The sequence below is a fragment of the Crotalus tigris genome, unplaced genomic scaffold (assembly GCF_016545835.1).
Source record: "Crotalus tigris isolate CLP2741 ecotype Arizona unplaced genomic scaffold, ASM1654583v1 scf7180000017666.379230911805:20528666, whole genome shotgun sequence".
Classification (NCBI taxonomy): Eukaryota; Metazoa; Chordata; class Lepidosauria; order Squamata; family Viperidae; genus Crotalus; species Crotalus tigris.
In genome coordinates this window covers 6370270-6383433 of record NW_024096552.1, presented here as the reverse complement: position 1 = coordinate 6383433, position 13164 = coordinate 6370270, and the positions used below count along the sequence as shown (strand labels likewise).

The 13164-nt window shown below is 38.7% G+C and overlaps 1 protein-coding gene across 2 annotated transcripts in view; it reads left to right on the top strand.

Moving 5' to 3' along the window:
* WWC2 (WW and C2 domain containing 2) overlaps positions 1-13164 on the top strand; it is a 149758-nt gene that overhangs the window by 64359 nt on the left and 72235 nt on the right. For both annotated transcript variants that reach the window (XM_039336651.1, XM_039336650.1), the window contains exons 3-4: positions 5369-5572; positions 9231-9307. In XM_039336651.1, coding sequence (XP_039192585.1) covers positions 5369-5572; positions 9231-9307 — 281 coding nt within the window. The remainder of the gene's footprint in view (positions 1-5368; positions 5573-9230; positions 9308-13164) is intronic.

The following is a 13164-nucleotide window of genomic DNA, read 5'->3' as shown; positions in this document are numbered from 1 at the left end:
TTACAATGGAAGGAGAACAGAAAGGATTTCTTCTACAGAGGAAGTACAGGAACAAATTCTTTGTATGTTAAAAGCGATGATCCAAACTCCACGTATGCAAGCTCCGGATATACAAACTCAAACTATGACTTCAATCAAAGAATTATCTATACAGAATTCTATAGACAAAGTGACAGAAGACTTAGATACTCAACAAATACAGGCAATAAAAAACACAAAAAAAGGAATTGATAATAGAGAACAAGGAAAGGGTGTTTCTTATAAACCAGAAGGAATTTGAAGATAAACAAGAAAAACAGATGAAAGAGAAGATAAATACTTTGGGACAACTGCATCGAACTGGAAAAATAAAGAGACTACCGGCTAAATCAAGTCCTGTTAAGAAAATATCAACTGGATGTTCTTATCAACATCAAACAATAGCCACAACAATACAAGGAGATTTTTTTGATGATTTAAAGGCAAAAATACGAAAAATGACTTGGCAGAGGAAAAAAGCTAGAATAAGATTGAAAAAGATTGGGGTTCTGATCTATATATGAGATCTAAAATAGAATATATCTAAATAGATATAATATGTATTCTGAAAAGACATTGTAATGATTTGAGATAAAGAAAATTTTGGTCATATAAAATCTAGAAATATGTTGAAATAAGAATATTATATTGTCATTACATGGGTAAGATAGAGGGTAGAAGTTATATATAAGGTGTGTATTTTAAATATTAGAATGTATGAGCAATTCCGATAAAGGAATTGTGTTTAATTAAAATTTGGAAAAATTAAATATTAAATGTAATCTGAACGTCTACAAATAATTAAGATTTGAATTTAAGATATTGTTATGAGTTGAGGCAAAGGTTAATAAAACTTAAAAGTATAAGTACTAATAATTAAATTTGTTTATGGGTTTGTGGTATAAATGTAGGTTTATTTTCAATTTTTTTTCTCTTTCTGGAAAGGAAGAAAGGAAGGAAGTGAAAGGAAGAAAAGAAAAGAAAAATATTAGCTCCAAATGTGAGATAGGAGACTTAGAAATTGGAATCATTTAAAACCTGGAAATGATAAAGATTAAACGTTAAACTTAAATATCAATGGCAAATTAAAGTTAAGAAAAACTTACTAGGTTATTGTCTAAAAGGTGGAATGTCAAATTAATTAAGATATGTATAGACTGAAGATTATTGATGAATATTAGAAAGTATTTTTTGTTTGATTAATAGAATAAGAACTGTATTGGTTTGAACATGACAGTAGATATCATGGGGGAAAGAGAGGGAATTAGTTTGTTGTAATAATTTGAGATTTGTACTGATATTCAAATGTAACGGAATTACTGTGCTCAGCCACCACGCTACTTTTCAAATATGTAAATGTAATATTGTAAAATTAATAAAAAACTTGAAACTGAAAAAAAAGGAATTCAGGCTTATTTCATTTACCTTCATATATCAAAATACCCCAGGTATTTGTACATGCAGATCCTCCTTTCAGACCAATAAGACTGTACGTTTTGGATATTGCTAAATTGTGCCCTACAACTATTAAAACTAGACAGAGCTGGCCTCATCTGAGTATTTCCAGACTTTTGCTATGTAATTTTGGTTACTGATAAAGTCACTGTTTTAAACAACATTGTAATTTTACTCTCAGCTTGTAGGTTATTCTAAGCAAAATTTTTAGGTCCCTTTTGTTTAACAATAGTATATTATTATATCTATATATTATATAGATATAATACTATATATACACTATATTTGTACCTTCAAATCACTGTTGATTCCTAGTGAGTGCCTGGACAAGTCGCTTCAGTTTTCATGATAAGGTTTTTCAGAAGTGGTTCACCATTGCTTGCTTCCTAGGACTGGGAGAAAGTGACTGGCCCAAGGTCTTTCAGGTGGCTTTGTGCCTCAGGCAGGACTAGAACTCACAGCCTACCACTTTCTAAATTAATGCCTTAACCACCTCACCAAACTCGCTGTATATTATACCCACAAATAGAAAGTAATCAAAATTGATGCTCTCTGTATGGCGTGATTCCTAGATGGTTTCTGTTTTGCTTTGCTTGTTTTTATGCTGAAATAAAGAATTGATTGATTTACCTAAGATTTAACTGCTTACTCAGAAGATTCTAAGGGAGCAGCTAAAAATCTCAAGAGTATATAACAAAATTCTAGAGAGGGAGACCCTATTTTCCATTGAAACTATCTTTCAAAGTTTAACTCCCATTGTTTCTTTTTGCAATATCAGAATAATTCTACTAGCCCTCTGATAGAGGAATGAATTGCAGTGGAAGAATAATATTATTTCTGTTTATCTTTATTCCAGAATACTTTAGGCTACATAGGCACCGCTGCATGATTTGATTTTTATTCTCATGGCAGCATGTTCCAAATATTTCCAATGAACTTTGTGAAGCTGGGATTCTCCAACTGTTATTTGGATATTCTAACCACTACACTATGCTCATTCTCAATAAGTTCAAAGTTTAGGATAAAAAGGGCTGAAATCTTATGAGAAAGTGGAATAGGATAAAATAGGAGGATACCCTTGCAATCTTTTTATTTTTATTTTATTATTAGTCTTGGGCAGTCAGGTTTCAACCCTAAATTAGATTTGACAAGAGATATGTGGAACCATTTTTTTTTAAAAAAAGTTATAAAATCCTGCTTGTGGAAGATGGGATCCAAAATAGACCTTGGAGTTTTCCCCTCTGTTCTTCCTCAAAATCTTTCTCCTTATTGAAATTGAGAAGGTCTTTTTTTTGTTTTGTCTTCTTACAAAAAATAACAGTTGCAGCAAGAGGGAAAGATAATTTTCAGCAGGATGAGTTGAACTATATTAGGTTGTGATACTAATTCAGGCCTGCCATCCGGATTCATTGGAACAGTGGGGATGTTTGGCCATAATGCATGTGCCACATTTTGTGAAAGCCAAACACAGCATATCAGCACAAACATCTCCTACCAACTGTCAAACACAATGGTAGAGGGGTGATGATTTGGGCTTGGTTTGCAGCTACAGGACCTGGGCACCATTGAGTTGACCATGAACTCCTATTCTAGAGTATAATGTGAGGCCATCTGTCTCACAGCTAAAGCTTGGCTGACATTGGGTCATGCAACAAGACAATGATCCCAAGCATACCAGCAAATCTACAACAGAGTGGCTGAAAAAGAAAAGCATCAAGATGTTGCAGTGGCCCAGGCAAAATCAGGACCTCAACCTTATTGAAATGCTGTAGCAGGACCTCAAGAGAGCTGTACATAAACAAATGCCCAATCCTCAATGAACTGAAGCAATGTTTTGAAGAACAGAGGGCCAAAATTCCTCCACAACAATGTGAGAGACTGATAAAGTCATACAGAAAACAATTACTTCAGGTTATTGCTGCTAAAGGTGGTTCTACAAGCTATTGAATCACAAGGTGAACTTAGTTTTTCACACATGGCTTCTCCATTTTGGCTTTCTTTTTGTAAAATAAATTATGATATGGTGTAATATGTGTTGTTGTTCATCTGAGGTGGTATTTACCTATTTTTAAGAACTGCTAAGAACTAGATTATTTTTACTATGTCCTGATATATAAAATCATAGAACTAAAACAGGATGTACTTTCATTTTCACACACACACGCTTATAACATATATATAAAGAAGAATACTTTATTTCACTTAGGAGTCAACATTAGAAAGTTGAGTTGGCTTTTCTTTTATGAACTTGTATAAATGCAAATGGTTTCTTTCTCCATTTCTTTGAATTTTGAAGGAACTTTCCATAGAAATGTGCACACCTAAAATATATTTTATTAGCATTGACAAAGAAGAAACATTCTGATTATCACTCTCACTCTCTTTAGAGCTACTGTCTTATTTTCATTTGCCTCTTGAATTCACATCAAAATGTAGCACTAGAAAGATTAAGTGTGTGGAACTGTCAAATGTTATTGGCAGTTTTTACCACCAGGGACCTTTCTCTGCTATAGCAGAAACTAACCAAACATATGTTTAAAGACTAGTGTAGCATATTTACATTACTGTTTGCACTAGATAATTTAAGTAGTCAAAAGTAGAGAAAAGTGTCTTAGTGGCGGACATGTAACTAATGTTATTGAAGTGATAAGAACTTAAATCAGTAACTTAGATTAATTGCTTCTTTGGAGTTGTGAAGATGTAAAATATCTCCTAAGAGCTATATGCTATAATGCTTTTCATCAGCTGAAATTGAACTCATTGACTGAAATCTATTAGAAATTTGAATCATTCTCTGAAATTCTCTAGGAGTTGAATTCTTTTAAAACTTTTTTTTTTAAATAGCAGAGTTAAGGGGAGCCAACTGAAGCTCTGTCATGCATTTCTAGTGATTTACTAATAAAGACAAAATCTGTATTGTATATGTCCTTCTGTATTACCTGGGAATCTGTTTACATTGAACAAGTTGGCACTCATTTTTAATCTAAGAATGCAATTTTTATAGGGCAATGTTTAAAGTTTACTAATAGTTTTCTTCAGTGCTGAATATCTAAATATATGGTATTTTAATCTCTAGATTTTCAGTGCAGTTTCAGAATTCTTTCGTCTATAGTTGTTTTATTTAACAATAAGAGAAATAATATTTTTATTTCCATTTATTTTCATTTCCAGTAGCAAAGATGGGAAGCAAATGAGGTACAGACACACACTAGATTTCCTGAAGCTTTGATCTTATTACAAAACAAAAGTTGCTGGATTGATGATGGAATTGTCCCTCCTTTTTGATCCTTTCAATCTGCTTGGGTGAACAGCTGTTATACACAAGCATATGCCAGTGCTTACAAAGCATTTTGGGTTGATACAGTTGTGATTTATATGGACTCCAGTCTGAATGAACTCTCCAGACATATTCTTGCAAAAGATAAACAGACAATTTCATCTACACAAATGCACACACTTCTCCAGTATGGTTGAATGATGGCACTTTTATTTTCTCTATTAAAGTCTGCTTCATTTTGCTACTTTCCTAAATAGTACGATTCTAATGAAACAAAGAAAAGAAATAGGGAGCAAGAAATAAAGCTATTTACAAATAATTTTTAAAAAGCATTATTATTGGCTGGTCTAAGTTGAAAATATACTGTTTGAATCAATTTAAAATATGTATCAAAAATACAAGTAAAACTGACTCTTTTCTCTAAGACGTACAAATGTTTTCCTAAGGTATTTGATAAATAACTTAGTTTAACATGCCAACACCTAATAACAATTTGTTTCTTATGCATGTACCAAAATAAAAGTGGACGTTGAGTTTTTTGTGGTTTTTTTTTAGACTTAAGACACAGATTTAAGGAGTCTTAACTGAACGGAAGCTTTTGTTGTTGTATCTTTATAGAAACTACACAAATAGAAGATCCAAGAAAACAGTGGCGACAAGAACAAGAAAAAATGTTAAAAGATTATCTTACTGTAGCTCAAGATGCACTTAGCACTAAGAAAGAACTTTTCCATGTGAAAGAGCAGAGGCTGGCTCTTGCCTTGGGTGAATATGTACGGCTGAATGATGTTTACAAGGAAAAATCAAGCTCTTATACAAGTCGTATGTATCCAAAACATATGTATGATATGTCTCTCTATTTTCATTTTTTTAACTTGCATTTCTTAATTCAAAAGATCTGGATGATCTTCAAGAAACAGTTGTGGCCAGCCCTAATTAAACTGAGATTTATCCCAGTCCTGGGAGCTGCAGCAACTGATTTTGGAATGGTAAATCAGAGTGTTCTCATTTACTAACCAGTTCAGTTTTACAAAGAATTTGAACATTTCTTTGTCTGTATCAAACACATATAGGTAGTCCTCCAATTACAACCACAATTGGGCCCATAATATTAGTTGTTGAGCAAAATTGTCATTAAGCGAGATGCTACATGACTATTTTACTCAATGACTGTGTTCCCTGCTTTCCTAGTTGCAGTTGTCCCAAACATGCTTTTTAGGAGGCAACTGGACCTTGTTTTTCTTTGAAACCGTTTCGCTGCACTCTCACTAGCTGTAGCTTCCAAATACTCTTCAGGGGTAGCCCCGTATAGAGCGCATTGCAGTAGTCCAACTGTGAGATAATTAGGGTCTAAATCAGTGGTTCTTAACCTTTTTGAACGAATCGCCCCCTTGAGCCAATGTAGAAGTTGTCATCGCCCCCCTCCCCCAACATAACCTCTCAATCACAACATAGGAAATAATTCTTCAATTTATGCAAACACTATAAGAACAAACCGCAATGCAGGAACTAAGAATTTCAAGACGAAAACTCTGAAACTAAATTAAGATTCGAGGAAAGTATATATAGTCATGCACACTCTAAAAAGGATTAAAAAGATACAAAGAAAATATAATATCGAACTGGAGTGCACGCTAAAAAAGTACAATACAAAGAGACACACAAAATGTTTTACAGAGCAAAACAAAAATTCAAAAACGAAGCCGAAAACGCAAACTGGAACATGAAATCCAAAGCGCTCCCCCTCCATCACTACCCATTCTGGCCAATGGCGCACCACTGTATGGGTAGAAGCTGCTGCACAACGCTCATGAAGATAAGCGATGCGTATTCACATATGTATGGTACTCTGTACTGAAGCTAGCTGGAGGAACATTTGAAAACACAATTCAATCCACTAATAGCGAGTGATCTGATGTTTTTGTACGACAGATATACAGCGATTCACTGTACGAAAAAGTCTCAAAAGTGTCCCCAAAACTTCTCGCTCCATCGCCCCTATATCGCCCCCTTTGCCCCCGCGTCGCCTCTTTTTGTTCCATCGCCCTCCTGAAAAACAAAATTGCCCCCTGGGGGGCAATATTGCCTAGGTTAAGAACCACTGGTCTAAATGACTAAGTGCAGGGAATCCTGATCCAGGAGACGCTTGAGTTTTCTCCTCTGGATGGGCAAAATGTCATTTGCTAGCATTTTTCTCTGCATGGAGGGGAAATCTCTTGGCTCACTGGGGGAACGGATCTCAAATCCAACACTTTCTCTGCTTCCCTATTTATTTTCGGGGAAAGCCAGCAGAGAAGATTACAAATGGTGATCATATGGTGGCAAGGGCACTGGTCAACCAGTTGTAAATACGAGCAAATTGCCAAGCACCCAAAATGTGGTCATGTGATGGAGTGTGTGCCTAGCACAATGTTTTACAATAGCCAGAAGTGCTTTATGAATAAAGTACCTGTTCCAAGACTGTCATGAATGTCATTAAATCACTGGTTGTAAGTTGAGGATTATCTATACAAACAATTATTTCATCATATATAGGTGAATGGTTGGAAGCATCCAGATCTGAGATCAGATAGTGGGGCAGAAGTAATGCTGCTAAAAAAAAAAATTGATCTTGACCAGCTCTGGAAAACAGACCTCCAGAAATCAATCCTGAGATTGCAAACTTATGTAATGTCAAAGTTTACAATTTTATAAATGTTTGATATCCAGTGCAGACCAGATTCAGGGTAATAGTGAATTAACCGGAGATATTATACAAGTAGTTCTCAGCTTGCAACCACAGTCGGGACTGGAGTTTCTTTCACAATGTGATGTGGTTGTAAAGCAAGATGTCACAAAACCACAATGATTTACAATCTCAGCAACCTTTGTTGCAAGGCAGAGTGCCAAAGAGAGGGAGGTTGGGTATTGTGGTACCCCTGCAGTTGTAAGTATGGGCAGGCTGCCAAGTGCCTGAATTTTGATCATGTGTCTACAAGGACAGTACAACAGCTGTAACTTGGGCACAGTTCCTAAGTCCATTTCTTCAGCACTTTTGTAACTTTGAACAGTCACTAATCATATGGTTATACATCAAGGATTATGTGTATACAAAAGTTTGCTAAGGAAGTCTCCCAGAAGCCTTATATTATAAATGCTATCACTAGGCTCTATTGGTTTTTATATATTGCATTAGTGGACATTGCAGGGCATGTACGGACACCCTCAGCCAAATCTGATTCTCTGGTATTATACTCTGGCTGTGGTCCTTAAATGAGGCTCCTCAATGAGAATCTTCCAGTCAGAATGCATACTGAAAGTGCCCAAGAAAAGCATCTTTAAGGGCAAATCTGTCTTAGCTACTCTGAGTTTACTTAAAAGGAGAAAAGTGCCATACAATCAAGTTTGCTATAGCCATGAATGCAAACATCTCAGCTAGAACATGTACAAGCATGTGGGAAAATGCCAGGTGGCAGTGACTGGCAAAGCTGTACATTTAGGTATTTCATCTAGTTTACCCAGAAAATCTTCAGCATTTTTGCACATTTTTCCAGATGAATTCCAGTTCCACATATGACAAGTGGGAACCCAGCACTTCTGACTTTATCCTGCATGTTATCACACTTAATATGAGAAGACCTACTGTAGACAGTAACTTATCTTTATCTCCTTGAAAAAAATGAATGGGATCAGGAGGATGCATTTTGGCTCTTTGTGCCTAAATTCACTGAAGTTCATGAATATAATAAAGATTTAGAATCACATGTAAATTAGTCCTGATTTTTAGGGGCACCATAATTCTAAACAAATGTCCATTCCTATGCTATAAATATCTCTTGTACTTGTACTTGCAGAAGTAATTATTTGCTCTGGAATGCTGAATTATTCTGTTAATGCCTTCCCATAAACAAGCAAGTCTTTTGAAAATGAAGTTGGGTGAAACAGCATCAATAATCTAGAAGAAAAGTAATTTGTAAGGAAGAGGGGCATAAGCAACAAATAGTATATGACTGAGTCTTAAAGCAGCATTACTAGCTAAATTTCCATTTATGCAGCTTCTGTTTAAGTTTCTGAACTCTCTGGCAGAATAAGAATGTATTGTTTTAGTTAATCTAAATTTGGATAGAAACACCTAAGTTTAAGGCTACCTTCAGCTGTAGTTCTCCCTGAATTAATCTGAGCCTATCTGTTTCTCTCAGTTCAAGGGTTGCTTTATGGGAATAAAAGTAGGTGGAAATTTTTGCATACATGACTATAGCTCTTAGAAAAAATAGGTAAATAAATATAATAAACAAATAAATGCTAGCTAAATGATAAAGGTGAAAATACTTTGAATAATTGCTACTTATATTTTGTAGTTTTCACTGTAATATAGTAACCAATCTTTTATTTTGCATTTTAAAACTATGTTGAACTACTATTTTGAATATTTTAGGGAACTGAAACCTAAAATGATCTCACAAATGGTTTATTGTCTTTTTTCCCTTATTGCCCTAATAAGTTTTCTCAAGCTCCTCTTCCAGCACAAAGTATGATCCTGATATTCTGAAAGCAGAAATCTCCACTATAAGATTAAGGGTAAGATGCTTTGAAATCTCCCAATAACTCAACTAAATTGTTTTCTAATAGTCTACATGTACAAGCCTATATTTTTGTGGACATTTGTAGTGCTAATAGTTTTAAAAGTAATATTTGCTTTAGTACTTGTTCATGATCAACATATGGAGGTAAGTATTAAACCAAAGATATCTGCTTAAGGATTTATCTTTTGAAAATGAATATTGTCAAGTGTACCCATTTGGAAATTTTGGTTTCTTTGTATAGATTCTGTTTCCCTGCAAACTCCCTTCCTCTATCCACACATTGATGTCCGTCAGGAGTCTTCCCCCGCTCTCATTTGTGCTCCTTTTCTCTTAAGATATCTCCCTATGGCTATAACAATGATAAATCCTCTTTTAAATAAGAATAGCTTCCTTAGACACACAGGCATTGACAAGTTAACTTAGCAAGTGAATATGAATTTCAAGTTAAATGATGTTATCCAAACAAAGATGTATCTTTTAATACAGCATATCCCTCATATCAGATGCTTGTCATGAACATTAGGACAATAAAATTCCTTTGTGTTCAGCAAATGATAATAATGGTTTATTTACATGAGATAGTGTTGCTGACTTTATTGAAACACAAGTTATGCCAGCGCTCACAGCCGAACAGTGCTACTCACATATGAAGAATTATTTTCAGACTAATTAATTATTTATGAATAGTTAATTTTCACAATATTAGTAAGCATTAGCATATCCACAGTGGTAATAGTCATTTTTTTCTATAGAAATGAATTCTGAACATTAATAGGCAAATCTAGAGACAGTGTTCATGTCCAATCTATGTATGTCTCCTGGAGAAAACACTGACCTCTAAAACCATTTCTTTTGACCTGCTAATTGTGTTTATTGGAACTTAATAAGAACATTAGTTATATATGTAGCTATCTGGTGTGGAATTGCTGACTGCTGGTAAATGAATAATTGGTAAATGAATTTGAATGTGATTGGAAATAGCAATCCAAAAAAGTTCTGAACTACTGATTGACTGAATATTTAAATCTTTGAGATAACTAGTGTTTTTAAGATACAATATGTTTAGTAGAATGTCTAAACCAGGGGTAGGCAATCCAAAACACTCAAAGAGCCACTTGGACACGTTTCCCACCGAAAACAAAACACTGGGAGCCGCAAAATCCTTTTGATATCTAAAATGAAGATAACACTGTATATATCATATATATATATATGTTTTCTGAGGTTTTCACGGGTGTTTGTATGTAGGTCTTTGGTTATTCGGGTTTTCTCCCGCGTAAAATTGGAAGTGTCTTGGCGACATTTCGACGAAGTCCCATTCGTCATCTTCAGGCTGGTGTTTTCGGCTTCATGCTTCTAGGAACAATGTGTGTTTCTTCCTTTTAACTGCCAGTGGGGGTATGAACTGATTGGGTGGGAGCTTGGCTGTGTTCTGATTGGGTGGAGGTGTGTTCTGATTGGTTAGAGGTTTGGCAGTGCTCTGATTGGATGGGGGGTTGGCTGTGCTCTGATTGGATGGGGGAGTGTTCTGTTTGGGTGGGGGCTTTGTTGTGCTCAGGTTAGTCTGAGTTGCAGGGGGATTTGAGCTGCTGAGCTGCGTTGCTGTTGTTTGGCTTTGCGTTCGTGGTCGTGCCTCATCTTCATGGTGGGTGTTAGTTTGCTTCACTGCAGCATCATTGGGGTTCCCCAGCCCGGCCGCTGTCCTGTCACATCCTCAGCCGAAAAGGCAGGGAGAGGGAGCAGGACGGGAGGCAGCGACTCTGTTGGCGGCAGCGGCACAGCGGTGGCCACTGCAGCATCGTTGGGTTCCCCACCACCCCCGGCCCGGCCACCACCCCCGCTGCGTCCTCAGCCGAACGGGCGGGAAGGGGGAGTAGCACGGGAAGCAGCGGCTCTGGTGGCAGTGGCCCGGTGGTGGCCACTGAAGCATTGTCGGGGTTCCCCGCTGCCCCCAGCCCAGTTGTCGCCCTGCCATATCCTCAGCTGAATGGGCGGGGGGGAGCAGGATGAGAGGCAGCAGCTCCAGTGGCAGTGGCGGCACAGAGGCAGCCACTGCAGCATTGTCAGGGTTTATTTATTTATTTATGAGACTTATATACCGCTTTAAGTGCAAGCACTCTCTAAGCGGTGTACACCAGTAAGCAATGTATATATATATTTACATTGCCCCCAACAATCTGGGTCCTCATTTTACCTACCTCAGAAGGATGGAAGGCTGAGTCAACCTTGAGCCGGTGAGATTTGAACTGCTGACCTGCAGAACACAGTCAGCTAAAGTGGCCTGCAGTACTGCACTCTAACTGCTGCGCCACCTCGGCTCATATAATACAAGATGTAAAAATCAAAAAATCCCGCCGCCCCCGGCCCGGCCGCCAACCCCACATGTCCTCAGCTGAATGGGCAAGGAGGGCGAGCAGGACGGGAGGTAGCAGCTCTGGTAGTGGCAGTGGCGACATGGCGGGGGCCAATGCAGCATCGTCGGGCTTCCCCGGCCGCTGCCCCGCCACATCTTCAGCCAAACGGGCGGGGAGGGGGAGCAGGATGGGAGGCAGTGGCTTCCATGGCGGCGACAGTGGCGGCCACTGCAGCATCGTCGGGGTTCCCTGCCACCCCTGGTCCAGTGCCGCCCCCGCCACTGTCCTCAGCTGAACGGGCGGGGAGAGAGAGCAGGACAGGAGGCAGTGGCTCCGGTGGCGGCGGTACGGTGGTGGCCACTGCAGCATCGTCGGGGGGCCCCACTGCCCCTGGCCACCACCCCCACCGCATCCTCAGCCACTTCGCTGTTGCAAGAGGAGGGCACCAAGGCCGGGTGCACCATTGGCGGCCGCACCAGCAACGGGGAATGCCGCCGCAGGGATGGGGGGGGGGCCAGACCCACCGCCCATGTAGCCCAAGGTCTCCTGCAGCACTGAGGGTGGTGGCAGCGGCGGCAGTGGGAGGACAGCGAAGTGGCACGGCTGCCCACTCACTGCCGTCTCTTTGGCCTCACTCAGCGCAACTGGGAGGATGGCCAAGAGGACCGCGCAGCAGGTGGGGAAAGGGCTGGGCAGGTGCTGCGAGGGAATCCGCTGCCCATGAGATGGCCAAAAGGTGCAGGTGGAGAGAGGAAGCTACAGAGACCTCCGGCGACACCCCCCCCCCCGACTAACAGAGGCGGCGGTGGAGCAGGGGGAGGGGAGACCCACCAGGCAGGGAAGAGGCACCCCGAAACCGGCCACCCGCAGCTCCTTACCAGGGACACCTTTCCAGCAATCCTCCCGGCCACCACGTGCAGTACGAAGAAGGAAAGAAACCAAAGAAGTTCAACCAGAGAAGTTCAACCAATCAATTCAAACTTCATGAGAAGTTTGAACTTTTTTAGTCCCACTTTTTTTTTCAAACTGAACACGGTCTGAAACCAAAGAAGTTCAACCAATCAATTCAAATTTCATGAGAAGTTTGAACTTTTTTAGTCCCACTTTTTTTTTCAGACTGCACACGGTGGCTGAGGACAGGGAGCCGCAGGAGACAGCTGAAAGAGCCGCGGGTTGCCGATCCGTGGTCTAAACCATAAGTATATGGGGCAGGATTTAAAATAGTTCCCTCACAATTTTAGTACATACATCCAATCATCTGATACATAGTTGCTATTCTTCTTGCTGACTTCTTATTGTTTTTCTCCATGTTGAAACACAAAATAATTGTTTTTTTCTATTTAAAGGATTTCCTCCTTTTTCCATTTAGAGTCAGCAGTTGTTGTCAGTCTTTTCTTGTATAAGAAAGATTCTGCAGAGAGAAGTATGTTTAGTTAGGAAGGGTTTATTTATTCATTTGTATGATTTATAAAGCTAACCATCTCACAGTAGTGACTCT